This window comes from Rattus rattus, chromosome 13 (genome assembly GCF_011064425.1).
Source record: "Rattus rattus isolate New Zealand chromosome 13, Rrattus_CSIRO_v1, whole genome shotgun sequence".
Classification (NCBI taxonomy): domain Eukaryota; kingdom Metazoa; phylum Chordata; class Mammalia; order Rodentia; family Muridae; genus Rattus; species Rattus rattus.
Window position 1 is genome coordinate 24,985,934 of NC_046166.1, and position 17,028 is coordinate 25,002,961.

At 36.7% G+C, this 17,028-nt stretch overlaps 1 protein-coding gene across 1 annotated transcript in view; it reads left to right on the plus strand.

The window, feature by feature from the left end:
* Positions 1-17,028, plus strand: part of Tll1 (tolloid like 1) — a 188,255-nt gene that overhangs the window by 103,903 nt on the left and 67,324 nt on the right. Inside the window, exons 7-9 of the mRNA XM_032919237.1 lie at positions 2,166-2,271; positions 6,536-6,660; positions 13,225-13,340. Of these exons, the coding sequence (XP_032775128.1) occupies positions 2,166-2,271; positions 6,536-6,660; positions 13,225-13,340 (347 nt within the window). The remainder of the gene's footprint in view (positions 1-2,165; positions 2,272-6,535; positions 6,661-13,224; positions 13,341-17,028) is intronic.

The window sequence follows — 17,028 nt, forward strand, 5'->3', positions numbered from 1 at the left end:
TCATTGTAAAATTATATATTTATTTTCACTTTCATACTGAAAAATACCAGTACATTTCATTTGAAAACAATGCGTAAGTCCGGTTTGTCATTTTGTTGCAGTATGCATTTTAAGCGTAAGTGGAGTAAAGGGTAACCTACTTTCTTAATCACAGTCAATTAAAAGACTATGTTGAATTATTTTAGAATTTTCTGTAATCACTATGGATTTTGTTGTTGTTGTTTGTTTGTTTGTTCCTCCTCGACTTCCTTCCAGTTACCACATGAACAATGGAAATACTGCCAGGAAAAATGCCAAGCTCAGTATAAACTCTGCGGATAAACACTGATGAATGTGAGGGGAAAAGCAATAACAGACATACACTTGGAGAACGCATGTCTTTGCTCAGAGTATGAGCAAAATGTGGCCAGTACTACTTTTGACAAATAAAAACAGTTCTCAACGAGATTATAGTTAAAGAAACTTAAAAGAAAACAAGTCAATAACGAACAAAAAAGGTGATAGAATGGTTAGCCTGCCATACCACATAATGGTATTTAGCCCTGGCCTACTATGTTAGTTCTAAGTAGGTGATTGGCTATTAATTATTAGTTACCTGGAGACATTATGAAGAATCAACACCATCCATATAGGCCTAGGGAATTAATGCTTTATCCTCTACTAAAGGTTAATTGAAGGATTGTGTGACAGTTACTTTTCATTGCTGATAAGACACTCTGACCAAGGCAAGTAGAGAAGCAGGAGTTTATTTGGGGCTTACTGATTTAGAGAGTTGAAGTTGGAGTGCTTGTCCATCATGGCGGCGAGCATAGCAGCGAGAAGGTAAGCATGACACTGGAGCAGTAGCTCAGAGCTTATATCTTGATCTGCAAGTAGGAAGAAGAAAGAGCTAAGTGTGAGTGATGTGGGCTTTTGAATCCTCAAAGTCCAATCCTCCCAGTAACATACTTCTTCAACAATGAGCTCACCTCCTAATTCTTCCCAAAGAGTTCCATGGCCTGAGGACCAAGTATTCAAGTATATGTGCCTTGAGATGAGAAAGGTGAAGCTAACATTCTTGAGAACTAGCAGAACCACGCACAAATAGTTTCTGAGAGATGAGTAGCTTCTCTGTATGTGAGTAGGAAAAGGCAAGAACAGTCTCAAAAATGTCTTACGTGAAACATGAGAAGAAATCTTCAAAAGTTTTATTCCAGGCAGCAAAGCAAATATTGGATCTATCAAATGGAGCAAAGAGACATCGACTGACACAAGGCTTTCGAGAAGGGAAAAAGACAACCACTGATTTCTTTTAGCTTAATTTTGGATCTGAAAAACCCTATAATGATCCTGCTTAGTAGCAAAGGAATGATAAGATCTTATCGCGGGGAGTATCTAAAGATGAGGGGACAGGGATAAAAAGGTAACATATACAGGATGGACAGCCACAATATTTAAGAAACATTTAGAAATGTCTACTGAACGATTATAGTAACATCTAGAAATAAGAACAGAATCAGTAGAGAGTGGTACTCAGAAACAAGGGAACATATCATTTTTCATCAGTAGACCAAAAATCAAAGAAAAAGCATGTGACTATGTGGATGGAATACCTAGGAACCTGAAGCTGGCATTAGTGTTCATCTTGCAATTATATCATTAAGAGTGAAATAAGGAGGGCATAATATTTCTGAATCTTTTTTCAAGCATCAAGTCAGTGAGAAGTTTACTATGAACCATCTTTGTATTGTCCTCTGGGTGTCAATAATTTTTATCAAGTGACTATGATAAAAATGAAAGTTGTATCAAGACATAATTGCTTGAATTTGTGTTAAACTGTGGTTATAAATAATTATAATTATTTGTGTAATACTCACCAGCAATAAAATCTTAAAGAAAAGGATATTATGAGATAGATGAAGAGTATTTGAAAGAACAATATGCTTTCCTTTATCTTCTTTCATAGAAATTAGCTCATTGTTCCATTCCAATATTACTTGACAATTAGGCATTTAGTGAGGACATATGGATTTGCTTCATTTTTTGCACGTGAATGGATAAGTGTATAAAAGCAAGCAACACACCATTAGTCACTTAGTAAAACCCACATAGAAGACCCAGATTTCTGTTCTTTTTTCTGTTCTTTACAAGTCTCCTGTGATGTTTTCTTTTTCCCGGACTCTTAGGTCAAGAGTACAATTTTCTAAAGATGGAGCCTGGAGAAGTGAACTCTCTTGGGGAAAGATACGATTTTGACAGTATCATGCACTACGCCAGGAACACCTTCTCAAGGTTGGAGTCTCAGGTTATACCTTTTGACTTTTAATTCTCTTTTTCACATGACTCCCCACAAAGCTGTGTTTATCTTTAGAACTAGAAATACTGCCCCAGGGCAAAAGTGGAGCAGAGAAACCTTAGTTAACACCCATACCAACAACAGACATTAAAAAAAGGACATTTATAACAAATTTCTATTATTCTTACTAAAAGCATTAATGAGAAGGGATGCTGACAATGCTATCGATTATTTAAGCAATTATACATCCTAAAGTTATTCAACATTTATAGTGAAAACAACTATCTAACCACTCAGCATATTAAGTCGGCAAAGCATCATTTAATAAAATTTCAGACTTCCCAAGTCAATTATGTGATCCCCCTGTTGCATGGAATTGGCATGCCGTGTGTTTGGATTGTGCTTTAGGCTGTGTGCTTTCACCTCCAGCTCCAGGCATGCCTCAGAACTGATATGAGTAGAGGAATTCTCAACGGCTCCATTAGGAAGGTGCTTCACCTCAAGTAGTTTACAAGCATAGCCACCCAACTATCAGCTTAAAATGGCGTCAATAAGAACTACATGTTTTAGCTTGAGTTGTTGAGTTTGGTTTTTCATGCACTTCATTCTAAAGCTTGTTCTACCAAGCGACTAGCTCCCAGGTAAGGAAGGTGGACTGAAAACACTGAGTTCTTCTCTCTCCCCTTTGACTTGCAGAGTCTCAGTTTTCATCACACACTCTTTTTCCCTTCACTCTTTCTGTTCGCCTCTGTCCAGTTCACAGTTCATTCACATTTCAAACAGAGAACAAAGGTTAATTTTTTAAAAAATGAAAATGGAAATAGCAGCATACTATTAACACTGAAAACATGGAGGTTTTCTAAAACTCCTTTTATTAAAAAAAAAAAATTAAACCTTAGCTTTATCAGGCATCAACAAGCCTTGAAGGCCTTGGTCTTATCAGGCTTGATTCCCCAGTGAGGTAGTTGTAGGTAGGTGGTGAGTGGGAGTGGGTGGGTAGGTGGGGAGCATCTCTGCAGGTTTAAGTGGTGGGGGATGGATGGGGCTTGTGGAGGGAGACCAGGAAGGGGACAACATTTGGAAATAAAAAAATAATAAAATAAATAAATAAATGCCTTAAAAGGAATTGAGTGTTAACAGACCTTTGAAGAGTTCTCCCCTAAAGTGCGTATTGTAGACATATTGATTCTCAGATACATTTATTTAAATATAACAATATCCAAATACTTACTGTTCCTGGAATTGGAGATTAAGTTTCGGTAAAAATACACCCAGAAATCTGGGCTGAAATTAAAGTTATAAAATTTTATTGTTTGGTTAGGAACTTGGAATTGATTTACGTTTTCCATAGAAACATAAAGAAATTGATTTGTGTAAGAAATTGATGTGTGGATCTCCGTTCAGACAAGACTTATCTGTCAAGGCACCAAAACGGATTATTCAGAGTTAACCTGAAGTTTAAGTTTTGGGGATATGGGTTGTAGCCAAACAACCACAGAGCTTCTTTCTCTCCTTCCTAGATGACTTACCTTAAGTCTGAGTTGTCTGTCTACCATTATTCTGTCTCCTGTGCCTCTGGTGCACTATTGCAGTCTTGCTGCCTGCAATCCCTGTCTCCCACACTGTCATTGCCTGTCAGCCTTGAGTAGCCACACTGTTCCAAAGCTATCCTCTTCGTCACACTGCTGTGACTGTGCACCCTTGCACAAGGTCAGACCAACCGAAATCCCAACATGGATTGGAAGAGTCCCACCTGTCCAGGGGAGCTTTTGACAATTGACAGCTACTGGGGACAGAGATGGTCAGTGGTTTTTTCCAGGAATCTGATAAGGTTGTCACAGCAGAGGAGATGGCCCTAAACACATATCAATTCTGACAGCACTAACTGGACTCCCTGAGAACATAAAACGGAGGGGGGAGTAGTGGGGGAAGATGTGGTAAGAGTTGGAATGGGGAGGACAGAAGGGTGTGGATTTGGTCAAAGCACATTATATACCTGTATGAAATTCTCAATCAATAAAACCCCATTCTATAAATTTTCATAAGGAAATCCACATTTCTATTAATTAATTATCTTATTTATCTACATAACAAAATGTTGCCCCTCCTGGTCTCCCCTCCCAGAGTTCTTCCCCCATGCCCTCTCCCCTTTACCTCTGAGAGGGTGGAATTTTAAGAGGTTGTATCTTCCCATTAGAAAGATAGCTATCTCACTGACCTGATTCATAATATTTTAGTTTGAATCTATAAAGAGATTGCTTAGTGATCTATTTAAAGAAATTATTTTAGGAAATAACAATTCTGCCACCTCAAAAGTATTTGAAGTTACTGTTTTGTAAATGATGTCAAAACTATATAAATAAAAATGTATCATTTCTTCCATTTTAAGTGTTAAATAGTGCTAAATATATTCATTGTTATAAAACATATCGCCAGAACATTTTCGTATTCTAAAACAGAAATAGTGAATCTATTAGACAACTCTGCTTCCTCTTTTTGTTTAACCTTCCAGCACCTTCAGTGCCCCTTTATCCTCAAATTCTATGAATTCAACTATTTTGGATACTTTTTGTACCTGAAACCATATGTATTCACCCCTTTGTGACTGACACATGCCAGTCATTTAGAAATATCTTTAGGACTTATCACAGCACGATTTACTTCCATGTTATCGATGAACAATGCCATCATATTAGCTTAATAGTTTTGATAGATTGCACATGTATATATGTATGTGAGTTGCATGTGTATGTGTGTGTTTGTGTTTGGGTGTGTGTGTGTGTGTGTGTGTGTGTGTGTGTGTGTGAGCGCACGCGCTTATCAGCGGACATTTGGGTTGCTAGGGCATTTGAGTTGTTTCCACTTTCTAGTGACTGAAATTGAGCTGCCATGATCATGGTGTACAGATATATCTCAGAGATGTTGCTTTCCATTCTTTCTCTGTCACCTGAAGAACCTGGAAGGCAGACTCACATGCTACTTTGACTCTTAGTCTTCTGGATAATTCCACACTGAATTCCACAGGGACTACACAATTCTGCAGTCTCATCATGTGGGCACAAGGTTTGCTTCTTCCAGGGCCTCCCAAGTGCATATTGGTTTCTGTTCTCTAGATAGCAAGAGACTAACTGGCAGGAAGAAGACTCTAGGTTGTGTTTCTGATTGGTATCCTTCTGACCTTAGAACTGCTTTACAGAGGGCAGGATGCTAGCATTATTAAGTTGCTGTTATAAATTCATGCCTAGAACTGTACTTAATAACTCAAAGGAAAAGAATAAAATGGGGCTGAAGCTGCTGCCCTATGACCTGCAATTCATGTGCAATCTGTTCTCTGTCATGTTTTGGAATAGAATAGCTCTACTCAAAATACCCTTATATTTTCATTAATTAGTTTAAAGATTTTGTATAAAGTGCATCCTACTTTTTTGTGTTTTATCTCCCTTAAAACTCCATTTGTACCCTCCTCCCAAGTTCTACCCTTTCAAAGACATTTCGCGTCCATTCACTGCTCCTTAGGAGTCATAAATGTTTGATATGCATTGCAAAGTCATAATGTATCTTTAGTGCAATGCAGTCAGAATTTTAAACTATGTATATTAGGGAAAATAGTAACTTCTCACTACAACCTTGAATCCAAAAGATCTCAGTATCTGCAGCAAATAAGTAAAATATATAAGCCATCAATAAGGACTTTTTAAAAAATTTGTTATTGATTTTGTCTTGAAAAATTGAATCATATATATACATTTTATTTACATTGTTTTGTATAACTGGTTATGCTGTTTATTCTTATTCTTTCATTGTAAGCTGGAGTAACACTCAGAATCCAAAGACAGCCAGCTTCAGTTAGTAGTTTAGTTAAAATCATACTTTAAACTTTGGTTCTTGCAACAAAATTTAGTAACCTCAAACCTACAATGGTGGCTATTTTCTTCCTTTGTTAGAATTATTTTACAATCTGGTAGTCTAATGTATTCTTGTATCAGTAGGGGGATTAAAACAAAAGCCATAGTGTTATTTGTGGAGTATTGTTGAATAATCCTTATTTTGAAAGCATATAATACACATCTAAGGGAAAAATATGTACCGTAGACTTTCTGGAAGTAGCACGTTTGTGAGTTTTTCCTGCCCTGATTAGAGTGTTCTGAGAGCCCCATATCCCACATTAAGTTCGCACTGCCGTAACTGCTGATTGAATTTGGAAAACGTGTCCCCTATGCTTTTCATAGACGTAGGTGTGTTTTGTTTCTACTTTTGCAGGGGGATGTTTTTAGACACAATACTCCCGTCCCGTGATGATAATGGCATCCGTCCTGCAATTGGTCAACGGACCCGGTTAAGCAAAGGAGACATTGCACAAGCAAGAAAGCTGTATCGATGTCCAGGTACTACTCACCCTCATACGTCCCAGATCTTCTCCAGATAATCAGGCCTTGATTTCCCCAACTGTTTACTTGTCTCTATTTTTGCAAATAGCAATGCATTTTTCAAATTCAGGGATTGTAAACAAGGACAAAGAGGACTGTTGAATAAGTAAAATTGTAAACTGAAACAAACTGGCAGAAATAAAATTTCAAACATGGGCTACATTTTATTTCTCTTAAATTAATGGGGGGTTACTAAATAGAACTATTATCATTATTAAATAGTCGGGCAATTTTTGTACTCTGTGCTGTGTCCTTGACAACATTAAGAATAGTTTCTCTTTCACAGTCAGATTCTGGGGGGAAGCGGGCTTGGTGGGTAAGAGCTCTTGCATCTCAAGCAGGAGGGCCTATCAGTCAGGTGTTCCTGTTACACTAAAATACCTTGTCTCAAGGTGAGACAAGGTGGAGGGAGAGTGGCAGATGAAAATAGCTGGTGTCTTTCTCTTGGCCTCCTTATGTTTTCATGGGACAACGCCCCCCACACTCATATGGGTACATCAAACAGACACTTCCCCCAGCATCAAATTTTTGAGTGATCTGTATTTGAAAAACTGTCATCAATAGGAAATAAGTTAGTATCAATTAGAATGTCCTATTGGAATAATAAAAAAAATAGTGCTTGTTGGAATAGGAAAAAAAAATAAAACAACTTTTTAGCCCAAATTGGAAAATGTTTGGACTATGTGTACCTCTTATATATCTCCTCTCAGTCTGTGACATTGTCATATAAGCCTGCTTGAGGCTTAGAAAGCTTTCCTCAGACTGTTGAAGGATATTCCCTCACCCCAGTACAGATTTGACAAACATACTTCTGGAAACTGGGATAATTATTAGACATACAGATGGTCACATAGCTAGATAGAAAAGTTTCAATGTGCAGTTGTAGCAATATTTTTTTCAGAATTTGAGGATAAAATAGATATATTAATCAAAATTTTAGGATAATACGATTTAAAGGCCTTCTGTATTGTAAGCTATTAGTAGCTGTCACATGAAGTCTGCTTGGATACTTCATTTTAGGAGTTAGTCATGAACACTTTCATTCTAAGACGTAAGAGAGTACAAGCTGGTTCATTTGCAAAAATTAAAATGCATTCATGGACATATGGCTTAGACTCTTTGAGTACATTAAAACCCAGAGTACTATATAAAGGGGAAACAACATAGAATACGAGCATGAAAACATTAATTGGTTGAATAAACCCAGGGAATGGATAGGAAGTTTATAATTCATTACCGGTGAGGATATTATCTGACTTGAGACAATATATTTTATTGGACCTTTTCTAAGACAAGAGATTTTATTCATCGAAAACAAAATTTCCATGGAAATACTTTAAGAATATTCCTTAAATTTTAATTGTAATAAAGTTCTTAAAATATAAGCCTATTAATTGTTCAAAAGATTTACATAGTTTCAATTTAAATGTGTACATAAAACCTTGTACATCTTTTCTGCTCATTGTCTTATACATATTTATTATTCAATAAATGATCAATAATTTAATTTTTGAAGTCTAACAGAGAAATGTTTTAGAAAAACCCAGTAGATGTTTAAAGCATCGTAATACAATGTATTGAAAGATATAAGTTTAAAAAATAATTCTTGTTGATATGTTTTCTATTTTCTATATTTAAAGTTTTTATTTATTCTTATCTTGTACTATAATCTTGACTGCGGTTTCCCCTCCTTCTACTTGTCTCATTCCCACCCCACCTGTTCTCTCCCCTAGATCCACTCTCTTCCATCTCCCTCTTTAAAAGAGCACAAGATACAATAAGATGAACTCAGTAGGTAAGAAAGGGTCCCAGGAGCAGGCAAAAGAGTCAGAGACCCATAATCCCAAAGTTAGGAGTTTCCCCACAAACCCCAAGCCAACAACCATATCATTTATGCCAAGGCACTAGCACAGACCCATGCAGGCTCCCCAGTTGCTGCTTTAGTCTCTGAAACGCCATGATTCTCCTTACTTGATTTTGTAGACTGAAAAGTGAATTGCTCCTTACAGCTCTTGCATCACAAGAAACAAAACTTGTCATTTGCATGATCCTACTGACAGCCTTGTTCTCACTCTTTTTAAAAATTATGTTTGTGAATAAAGTAATTAAAAATTGGCTAATTTTTATGCCAATATTTTTTCCTATCGGTTAACCTCCAAAGATCTATTAGGTCTGTAATGTAGGTATGTTTGTAAGTCTGACTTAATGTTACAGAGCAATTTTGTTGAGTTTAAAAATGCTTGAAGTGACTCCTAATCGGGGAAAGTGGATAGTTGGATATACAAGGCTGTGGCTTTTATGCTCTTTAATAATTATATCCTTTTCCAAAAGGCTAAGTTCCTAGTATGATGGCTGTAAATACTGATTCTTCCTCCTAGAGAATGCAGACTATAGTTTAAATTATTTAAGATATAGTATATGCAATGTACATATTGTTAATTTCTTTAAATCAATCTTAACTAATTTTATAAGAATGTATATTTATTCCATGCCTTGTAATTCATTCTAATATTTACAAATACACACTCTTACACATACACACACACATACACATGGGCATACACACACATACACATGCACATACACATATATACACACACACACAGATGCATGCACACAAGCACTAGTATGTGTGGTTTCAATTGCCTCTTGTATAGTCATTCCATTTTTGTCATGGAGAAGTTTAAGGTAACAGCAGAATTTGATTTTTAAGGTTCTATTAAAAGGATAACTTTCTTAGAGTTTAGAATTGTTTTCATTCCAATTTCTTGCTATTAACTTTAAAGACAAGTGAAGAGTCTTCTTTTTATTATTGTGTGGAAACATAAAGGTGATTCTTTTCAGCTGAAGGATTCTGTTGATAAAACACGCTCACTTTTGGCCGTTTAATAGAGCCTGATAAGGCCTGAGAGAGGAGAGGGTAGGACTGTTCAACATGGCAACCGTGGTATTCTGGGCTCTGCTCCCCAAAGACCAAAGGGCTTATTCATTTTTTGAGCACCAATAATTCTTAAAGGACACCCAATAATCCCAACTACTATTATTAGTCCTTGTATCTTCTATACTGTCTGGATAACAAATTACCTACTTAGGGCTGGATAATTAATTCTCTGTGGCTAATCTTCATCTTACCTTTATCCCAGTATTGTTACTTGGTTCATGAAGGAAGTCTGTTTAGTGCATGTGGCTTACAGCATATCTGACCTTAATAAATTATGCATTGATTTCTTATTGCTTCTCTTCTGAGCCCTTTATGTTATAATTCTCACATTTTCATATATTTCCCTTCATTCCTGTAATGTTAGGGTTATCTTATTTTCTTCCTAGATGATTAGTTGAACTCTTCTGTTACAGACCCTGAATTTTGTATGTATTTTGTCTTTATTTATTTTTGCAGTCCTGTAAAAGCTTTGCTCATAAGTATTTGGCGTTTACGCCAACTAGCAACATTGATATTTTCTCAGTAAATCTTCCTAAATTAAGTCTTCAAAGTATTTAACTCTCTGTTGCTATAACAAGTACTTCAGATAGTCATGTAATGAAGATTTAAAAAGTTAACCTGCAACACTGAAGCTCCAGCTGGTGGTCAGTTGGCCCCGTTGTTTTTAGGCCAGTGGTAGCACAGCTCATCCTAGCAAAGTGTGAGAGACAGCAGACCTGCTGCCCATAGGAAGGAACTGGGATCCCATCCCCCTTTCCCTGCTTTGAAAGTCTTCTCTGAGGCTTTACCAATTCAGGGTCTGACCATTTTCCAATAGGAGTACCTTTACCATAGGAACCTTTGAAAAAATACTCTACCCTGAACCAAAGCACCGAGGAAAAGAGCAAAGTTAAGAAAATTTTAAAGTAGGTGTCTAAAGTAGGTTTTGAATATTTGAGTCTCTTTTATCATTTGAGAAGGCCTATGCATTCACATATTAATACACATGTATAACTAACATGTGTCAACAAATTTATGTGTTTTTAGGTTTGTATGTAAATAGCACACAGATATAGGTGGGGGTATTTAAGGATTAAAACATGTCATTCACCCTAACAAAACAACCTTTTAGAATCTGATGATAGAAGTAGGTGGTTTTTCAGGCAAGAAAATTGATTAAAGCTTTTGAGATTTGCTATTACTTTGTGATTACTGAGTAACAGCATTGGAATTAAGGTTGCCCTCTCACTCCGATATTTGCTATTAATGGACAGCATTTGAATTAATCACGCCATCTGCCCTTCTCAGGTAACTCCCATCCCTTTCATTGAATGATGCTGCTTTGAGACAGGATATCACTCTGTAGCTCAGGCTGGCCTTCAACTCAAGGCAATTTTCCTGCCTCAGGCTCTAGAGGGATGAGATTGCAGATGAGAGCCAACATATTGAGCCAAAATTTGATTTTTATATTTGAGCAGAAATCAATCAGTGTGCAGTAGGTTGAGACTGGGAAACAGAGACAGCTGAGTTTACTGAAAAAAACAAATTCAAATGCTCACTAAAGCTTCATTTGAAATGCTTTTACATTTTTACAGTGCAATTTGACTGTAATTTACAGAGTGATACTTTTTAAATTATGTTATATTTTGGCTATTTAGAGAATCTAGTTTTAGTTGAAACACAATAGTTTGTATGTATTTGTGAATCAAACATTTTATTGTTTTAATTCTATTATAGCAAATACAACGTAATCTTCACTTTGCCTAATAGAGGCTTTGATTCTCACAGAATTTGTTTATAAATAGTGGAAAAATATATTTTTTTCCATAAAACACTTTTAGGTCCCCAGTTGTTATTTAACATCTAAACATATCTTTCTTACAAGCATGCGGTCTAATGTTAGTAGATTTTCTAAGTCTCCTTGCAATGTATCAAGGACCTTAAGTGGTTCAGTAACTGTGCTAAATTATTTGCTTCTGACCTTGGGCATTTTCATTTTCTTCTATAATTCCTTTATCTGTCTGGCTCATCAGAATAAGCATCACTCATTCCTACGTTAGATTTACTTTGTTGTGCAAACCTAGTGTCTGTTTTGCTGATGATATAAATATTTATATCATCCCAGACTGTTTTTATAGCTCTGTTTTACGTTTCCAGAGTCGTTATCTTTCTTTATTTAACACAAGATATGCGGAGTCATTTATAATTTATTGAGTATTTGAGGAGATGAGAGTTCACATGCCGTGTGTTATGCCTCCTCGGATCCAGGAAATGTCTCATTTTTGAGTGCTATACCCTTTATGGGGAAGACAGTGTCTTTTAGACAATTGAATGAAGGTTGTGAAAAGTGCAGTGCGGAAGAAATTCTCAAAGACAGAAATCCAGCTAGGTGCATAGGGTGCATAACATATCCCTTGCAAAAGTTACAGGAAAACTAACGGAATTGTGTCCATCGGCCTACAGCAAGCATGAAAAGCATATAGCTTACAAATTGTAATTTCAGGTCACTGATACCTTTTCCCAAAGAATAGCTAGGAAAGTGAAAACTATACAATCCCCCTTCTAGAAATTTCTACATATGAGTAGAGAAAAGAAAACAGAGAATAGAACATTCTAGAAAATGGGTGTTTTTTTAAAAAAGATATTTTTTTATTTTTAAGTTATGTGTATGAATGTTTTCCTATATGGATGTCTGTGTGTGTGAGTGCCTGGCACTCACAAAGGTCAGATGAGAGTATCAAACTGAAGATCAGAGGGTGTTAGAGACACAATGTAGATTCTGGGGACTAAACCTATGTCCTTTGCAAGAGTAACAAGTATTAAGCTTTAGCCCTCACTCCTGCCTCTCAATGTTTTTCTATTTATTTATTTATTTATTTATTTATTTATTTATTTATTTATTTATTTATTGGCTTTCTTATTTTGAATCATTGTATATTTCATTTTGATATTACCTTTATTAGATTTATTTATTAATCTAATCTACATAGATTAGATTATCTTTATTAGATATTACCTTTATTAGACAGCATGTATGACTTTTTAAATGTTAAAGTAGTGTGTAACTTTACTTAGAAATTACTATTTAGGTTTGCTACACACCACTGATAATATATAGCGTTCATTCACATTGATTATCTTAGTAGAAAAGAAAGGAACGTTTCTCAGGAATTCAGGAACACAGAAGTAGGTCTTCCCCAGCCTGAATGAGTATGGATGTCCTTGAAATTACCTACTGTAATAATGAATGAGAAAAGTTTCCATGAAGGCAACTTTATACATGCTAAATTATTTATCACCTTTTGTCTTTTATAGTTATCTTTAGTGGCCCCAGAAAGCATACTGAAGTTCTCTAAGAGAGACATAAAAAGAAATTCATTTGAAGGGTAGTCACTGTCTGGCGTGGGACATGGTGGTACATACCTGAAGTCCCCAGACTCAGGGGACTTCAATATGGGATACAGAGTCAGCACTAGTTACAAAATGAGCCTAAGAAAGAGAAGAAATAAAAGCACACAAACCACATATTGTTATCTAACACTCTATTATGTTCATGCCTTTCATAATGATTAGTAAATAATTTCATGCCTTTTCCCCTTCAGCATGTGGAGAAACCCTACAAGAATCCAGTGGCAACCTTTCTTCCCCAGGATTCCCAAATGGCTACCCTTCCTATACACACTGCATCTGGAGAGTGTCTGTGACCCCGGGAGAAAAGGTAGTTGATACCTGAGGAGTTCTTCAGTCTCCTCTAAGCAAAGCATTTCACTAGTTTTAAGTTATACTTTTCTTATTGTTTATTTACCATTGTTGTTCCTTATTATTATTTTGCTATGTTGTAGATTGAACCCTGGGCCTCAAACATGCTAGGCAAATGCTTTACCAGTGAGCACCACCCCACAGCCACACCCCACAGCCACACCTACAGCCACACCCACAGCCACACCCACAGCCACACCCACAGCCACACCCACAGCTGTAGCTATGCCTACAGCTACATCTACAGCCACAGTCACACCCACAGCCACACCCACAACCACACCCACAGCTACACACACAGCCACACCCCACAACTACATCTACATCTATCCATAGCCTACAGCCACACCCACATCTACAGCTATAGCTACGCCTCAGCTACAGCTACAGCTACAGCCATAGCCACAGCCAAACCTTCACCCCACAGCCATAGCCACATCCACACCCCACACCCACAGCCACACCCACAGCCACAGCTACACCCATAAATACACCCACACCTATAGCTATAGCTACACCACAGCCATACCCATAACCACACCCCACACCCACACCCACAGCGCCTTTACACCTCAGCCACAGCCACAGCTGCAGCCACAAATACACCATAGATATACCTACACCTACAACTATAACTATAACTACAGCTATAGCTACATCTAAACCTATAGCTACACCTACACTTACAACTGTAGCTATATCTACACCTATAGCTACAGCTATACCTACAGCTACACCTATAACTACACCTATACCTACAGGTACACCTGCACCTACAGCTATGCCTACACCTACATCTACAGCTACAGATACACTATAGATACACCTACACCTACAACTACAGCTATAACTACAGCTACAGCTACAGCTACAGCTAAACCTATAGCTACACATACACCTACACCTACACTACAGCTACAGCTACAGCTACAGCTACAGTTACAGCTACAGCTACAGCTACAGCTACAGCTACAGCTACAGTTACAGCTACAGCTACTGCTTCCCTTTGCTTTCTGTTTTAAGCTGGAATCTTTATAAGTTGCCCAACTCGTCTTTAGTCAAACTTTGTAGCCCAGATTGGGGCTTTAATTTATAGTCCTCCGCCTTTGTCTCTTAAGCAGTTGGGACTATGAATGGGATTGGATTATTAAGCCTGGGTTTTATTTTTGTTTCATTCTTCAAATATTTAAGTAAAATGGAAATGGCTTAGATTTGGATTTTTTGAAAGCCTTGATTTAAAACATTTTTGAATGCTTTAAAATGGTTGATGCAATATTCATCATATAATCTGACACAAATTTACTGGAAAAACATCAGAAAGACAAATTCCTGTACTTTAAACATGTAAAAGTATATATACACAAATGTTCAAATTAGCCAAGAATAAATCATAAGGAATACTAGAAAGTATTTGGAACTATAGTCTAATAAATGTCTTGAATACCAAGCCTGCAAATGCCATGAAAATAGTAATTACCAGGAAGTGAACAGAGCCAAGTATTTGCAATAGGAAACAGAATGGCCACGTTAGACTCAGCTCATAGCCATAGAAATATATAGAAGAAAAAGCATGGAATGAAATAAAAGTTACAAGAGAAGCAAAAATATAGATGAATAAAGTCAAAGTCAAATGACAGAAAGGTTAGACAAAGTTCCAAGTAGTAATAGAAAATAGACAGAAAGAGATCATGATGGAGATGGAAAATTTGATGATGGAGAAAACAACTGGTTAATATTTCTTGAAAGTGATTATTATAATCACAGGATTTGGAGATTAAATGAGCATAAATGTGTATTTTGGACATTGAGTCCACACTTAAACTGAGTAACCATGGGAATTTTTAATAAATGCTTTTCATCAAGGAAATTTCAGGTTGAAACGGCCTCTGTGAGAACCACCCAATAATTATTAGGACAGACAAAGAAGACATATTATCTACACGAAAACAAAACCTTGACACCAATATTAATATAGACAGTGAAGAAAAGAATTTATATTCTCGCAAATCACATTAAACCAGAGTCATAAAATCCCATTGTAGTTACCAAACAAATTCAGATGCTTGTATGTGTTTGACTATGTATTTGTGCATATATATGTACTCTGTGCATACAACCCATTAAATATGTATTTTGACAATTCTATTACCAATTGTAAAACAACAGTAAATGATCAATTAAGGCAGAGAAGATACTTATTATTTATTATTGCAAATTCTACTCTAAGGAATTTAAAATTTATTTCTTTTCAGATAGGTAAGAACCAAACCAAAACAAACCTGTAGTTTTTTTTTTCATTTTTTTCAGTATTGTTCTTGGGAAATATTAAGGCAAAAGAGTAAAAATAACACTTAAGTTCAAAAAGAAAGACTAGCAGTCTTCATTTTATTAATTGTGTTATGTTATTGCATTAAAAGCAATAGGTGAGAAATAGAATCAATGACTTCATTGATTTCTGGTTCTATGTTAAAAACAAACTTATTGCCTGTATTTGTCATAATAATGTCTATCTATATTAGCATTAACAAGTATATATATTAGTTAATCTTGGGTTTTCCAAGTTATTGTTTGAATTTGACTCTTTATTCACATGGAATGACTGTAAGCACACCCATTAGCCCTAGTGTAACACTGAGTTACTGAGGATTGCATACTGGTTCTTCTTTGAGATGTTTGAAGATTTTAAGTAAAAGCATGAATACAAAGTTGCACAGGGTCTAGTGATATTTACAGAAGAAATCTTTGAAAAGGGTACTTATGAAAAAATTTTACTTACAGAAATTATTGATTGGTTACATGAATAACCATATAGTTCCTATAGCTTTTCATAATTTAAGACTTATGTGCCTATTGAAATACTGTGATATGTTTTGTCATTTTCTGTACAGGTAACTTTAACAAGTCCCTTCTGTGTTATGAAAAACATGCTTCCGATTATTTTCTTTGTGACTTTTGGGGACAGATACCATCCCCCTACACTCAGGCACTGAGCCAGTGACCAAGGGCCTCCCCTCCCCTTGATGCCAGATAAAGTCATCCTCTGCTACATATGCAGCTGGAGCCATGGGTTGCTCCATGTGTACTTTTTGGTTGGTGGTTTAGTCCTTGAAAGCTCTGGAGGGGGGTTTGGTTGGTTGATGTTGTTATTCTTCCTATGCGTTGCAAACCCCTTAGCTCTTTCAGTCCTTTCTAACTCCTCCAATGGGGACCCTGTCCTCAGTCCAATGATTGGCTACAAGCATCCACCTCTGTATTTGTCAGACTCTGGCAGAGTCCCTCAGGAGACAACTACATCAGGCTCCTGTGAGCAAACACTTCTTGGCATCAGCAATAGTGTCTGTTTGGTATCTGTATATGGGATGGATCCCCAGGTAAGGCAGTGTCTGTATGGCCTTCCCTTTAGTCTCTGCTCCATTCTTAGTACCTGTATTTCCTTTAGACAGGAGTCAATCTGGGTTAAAAATTTGGAGACGAGTAGGCTCAACTGGGGGACATGCTGTCCTCTGGATATGGTCTCTACAGATTCTCTCTCCCCTTTGTTGGGTATTTCAGCTGATGTCATCACTGTTGGGTCCTGGGAGACTCTTGATTTCCTCGCATCTGGGACCTTCTGGTGGCTAGCCCCAGTTCCCCATTCTCCATTGCTA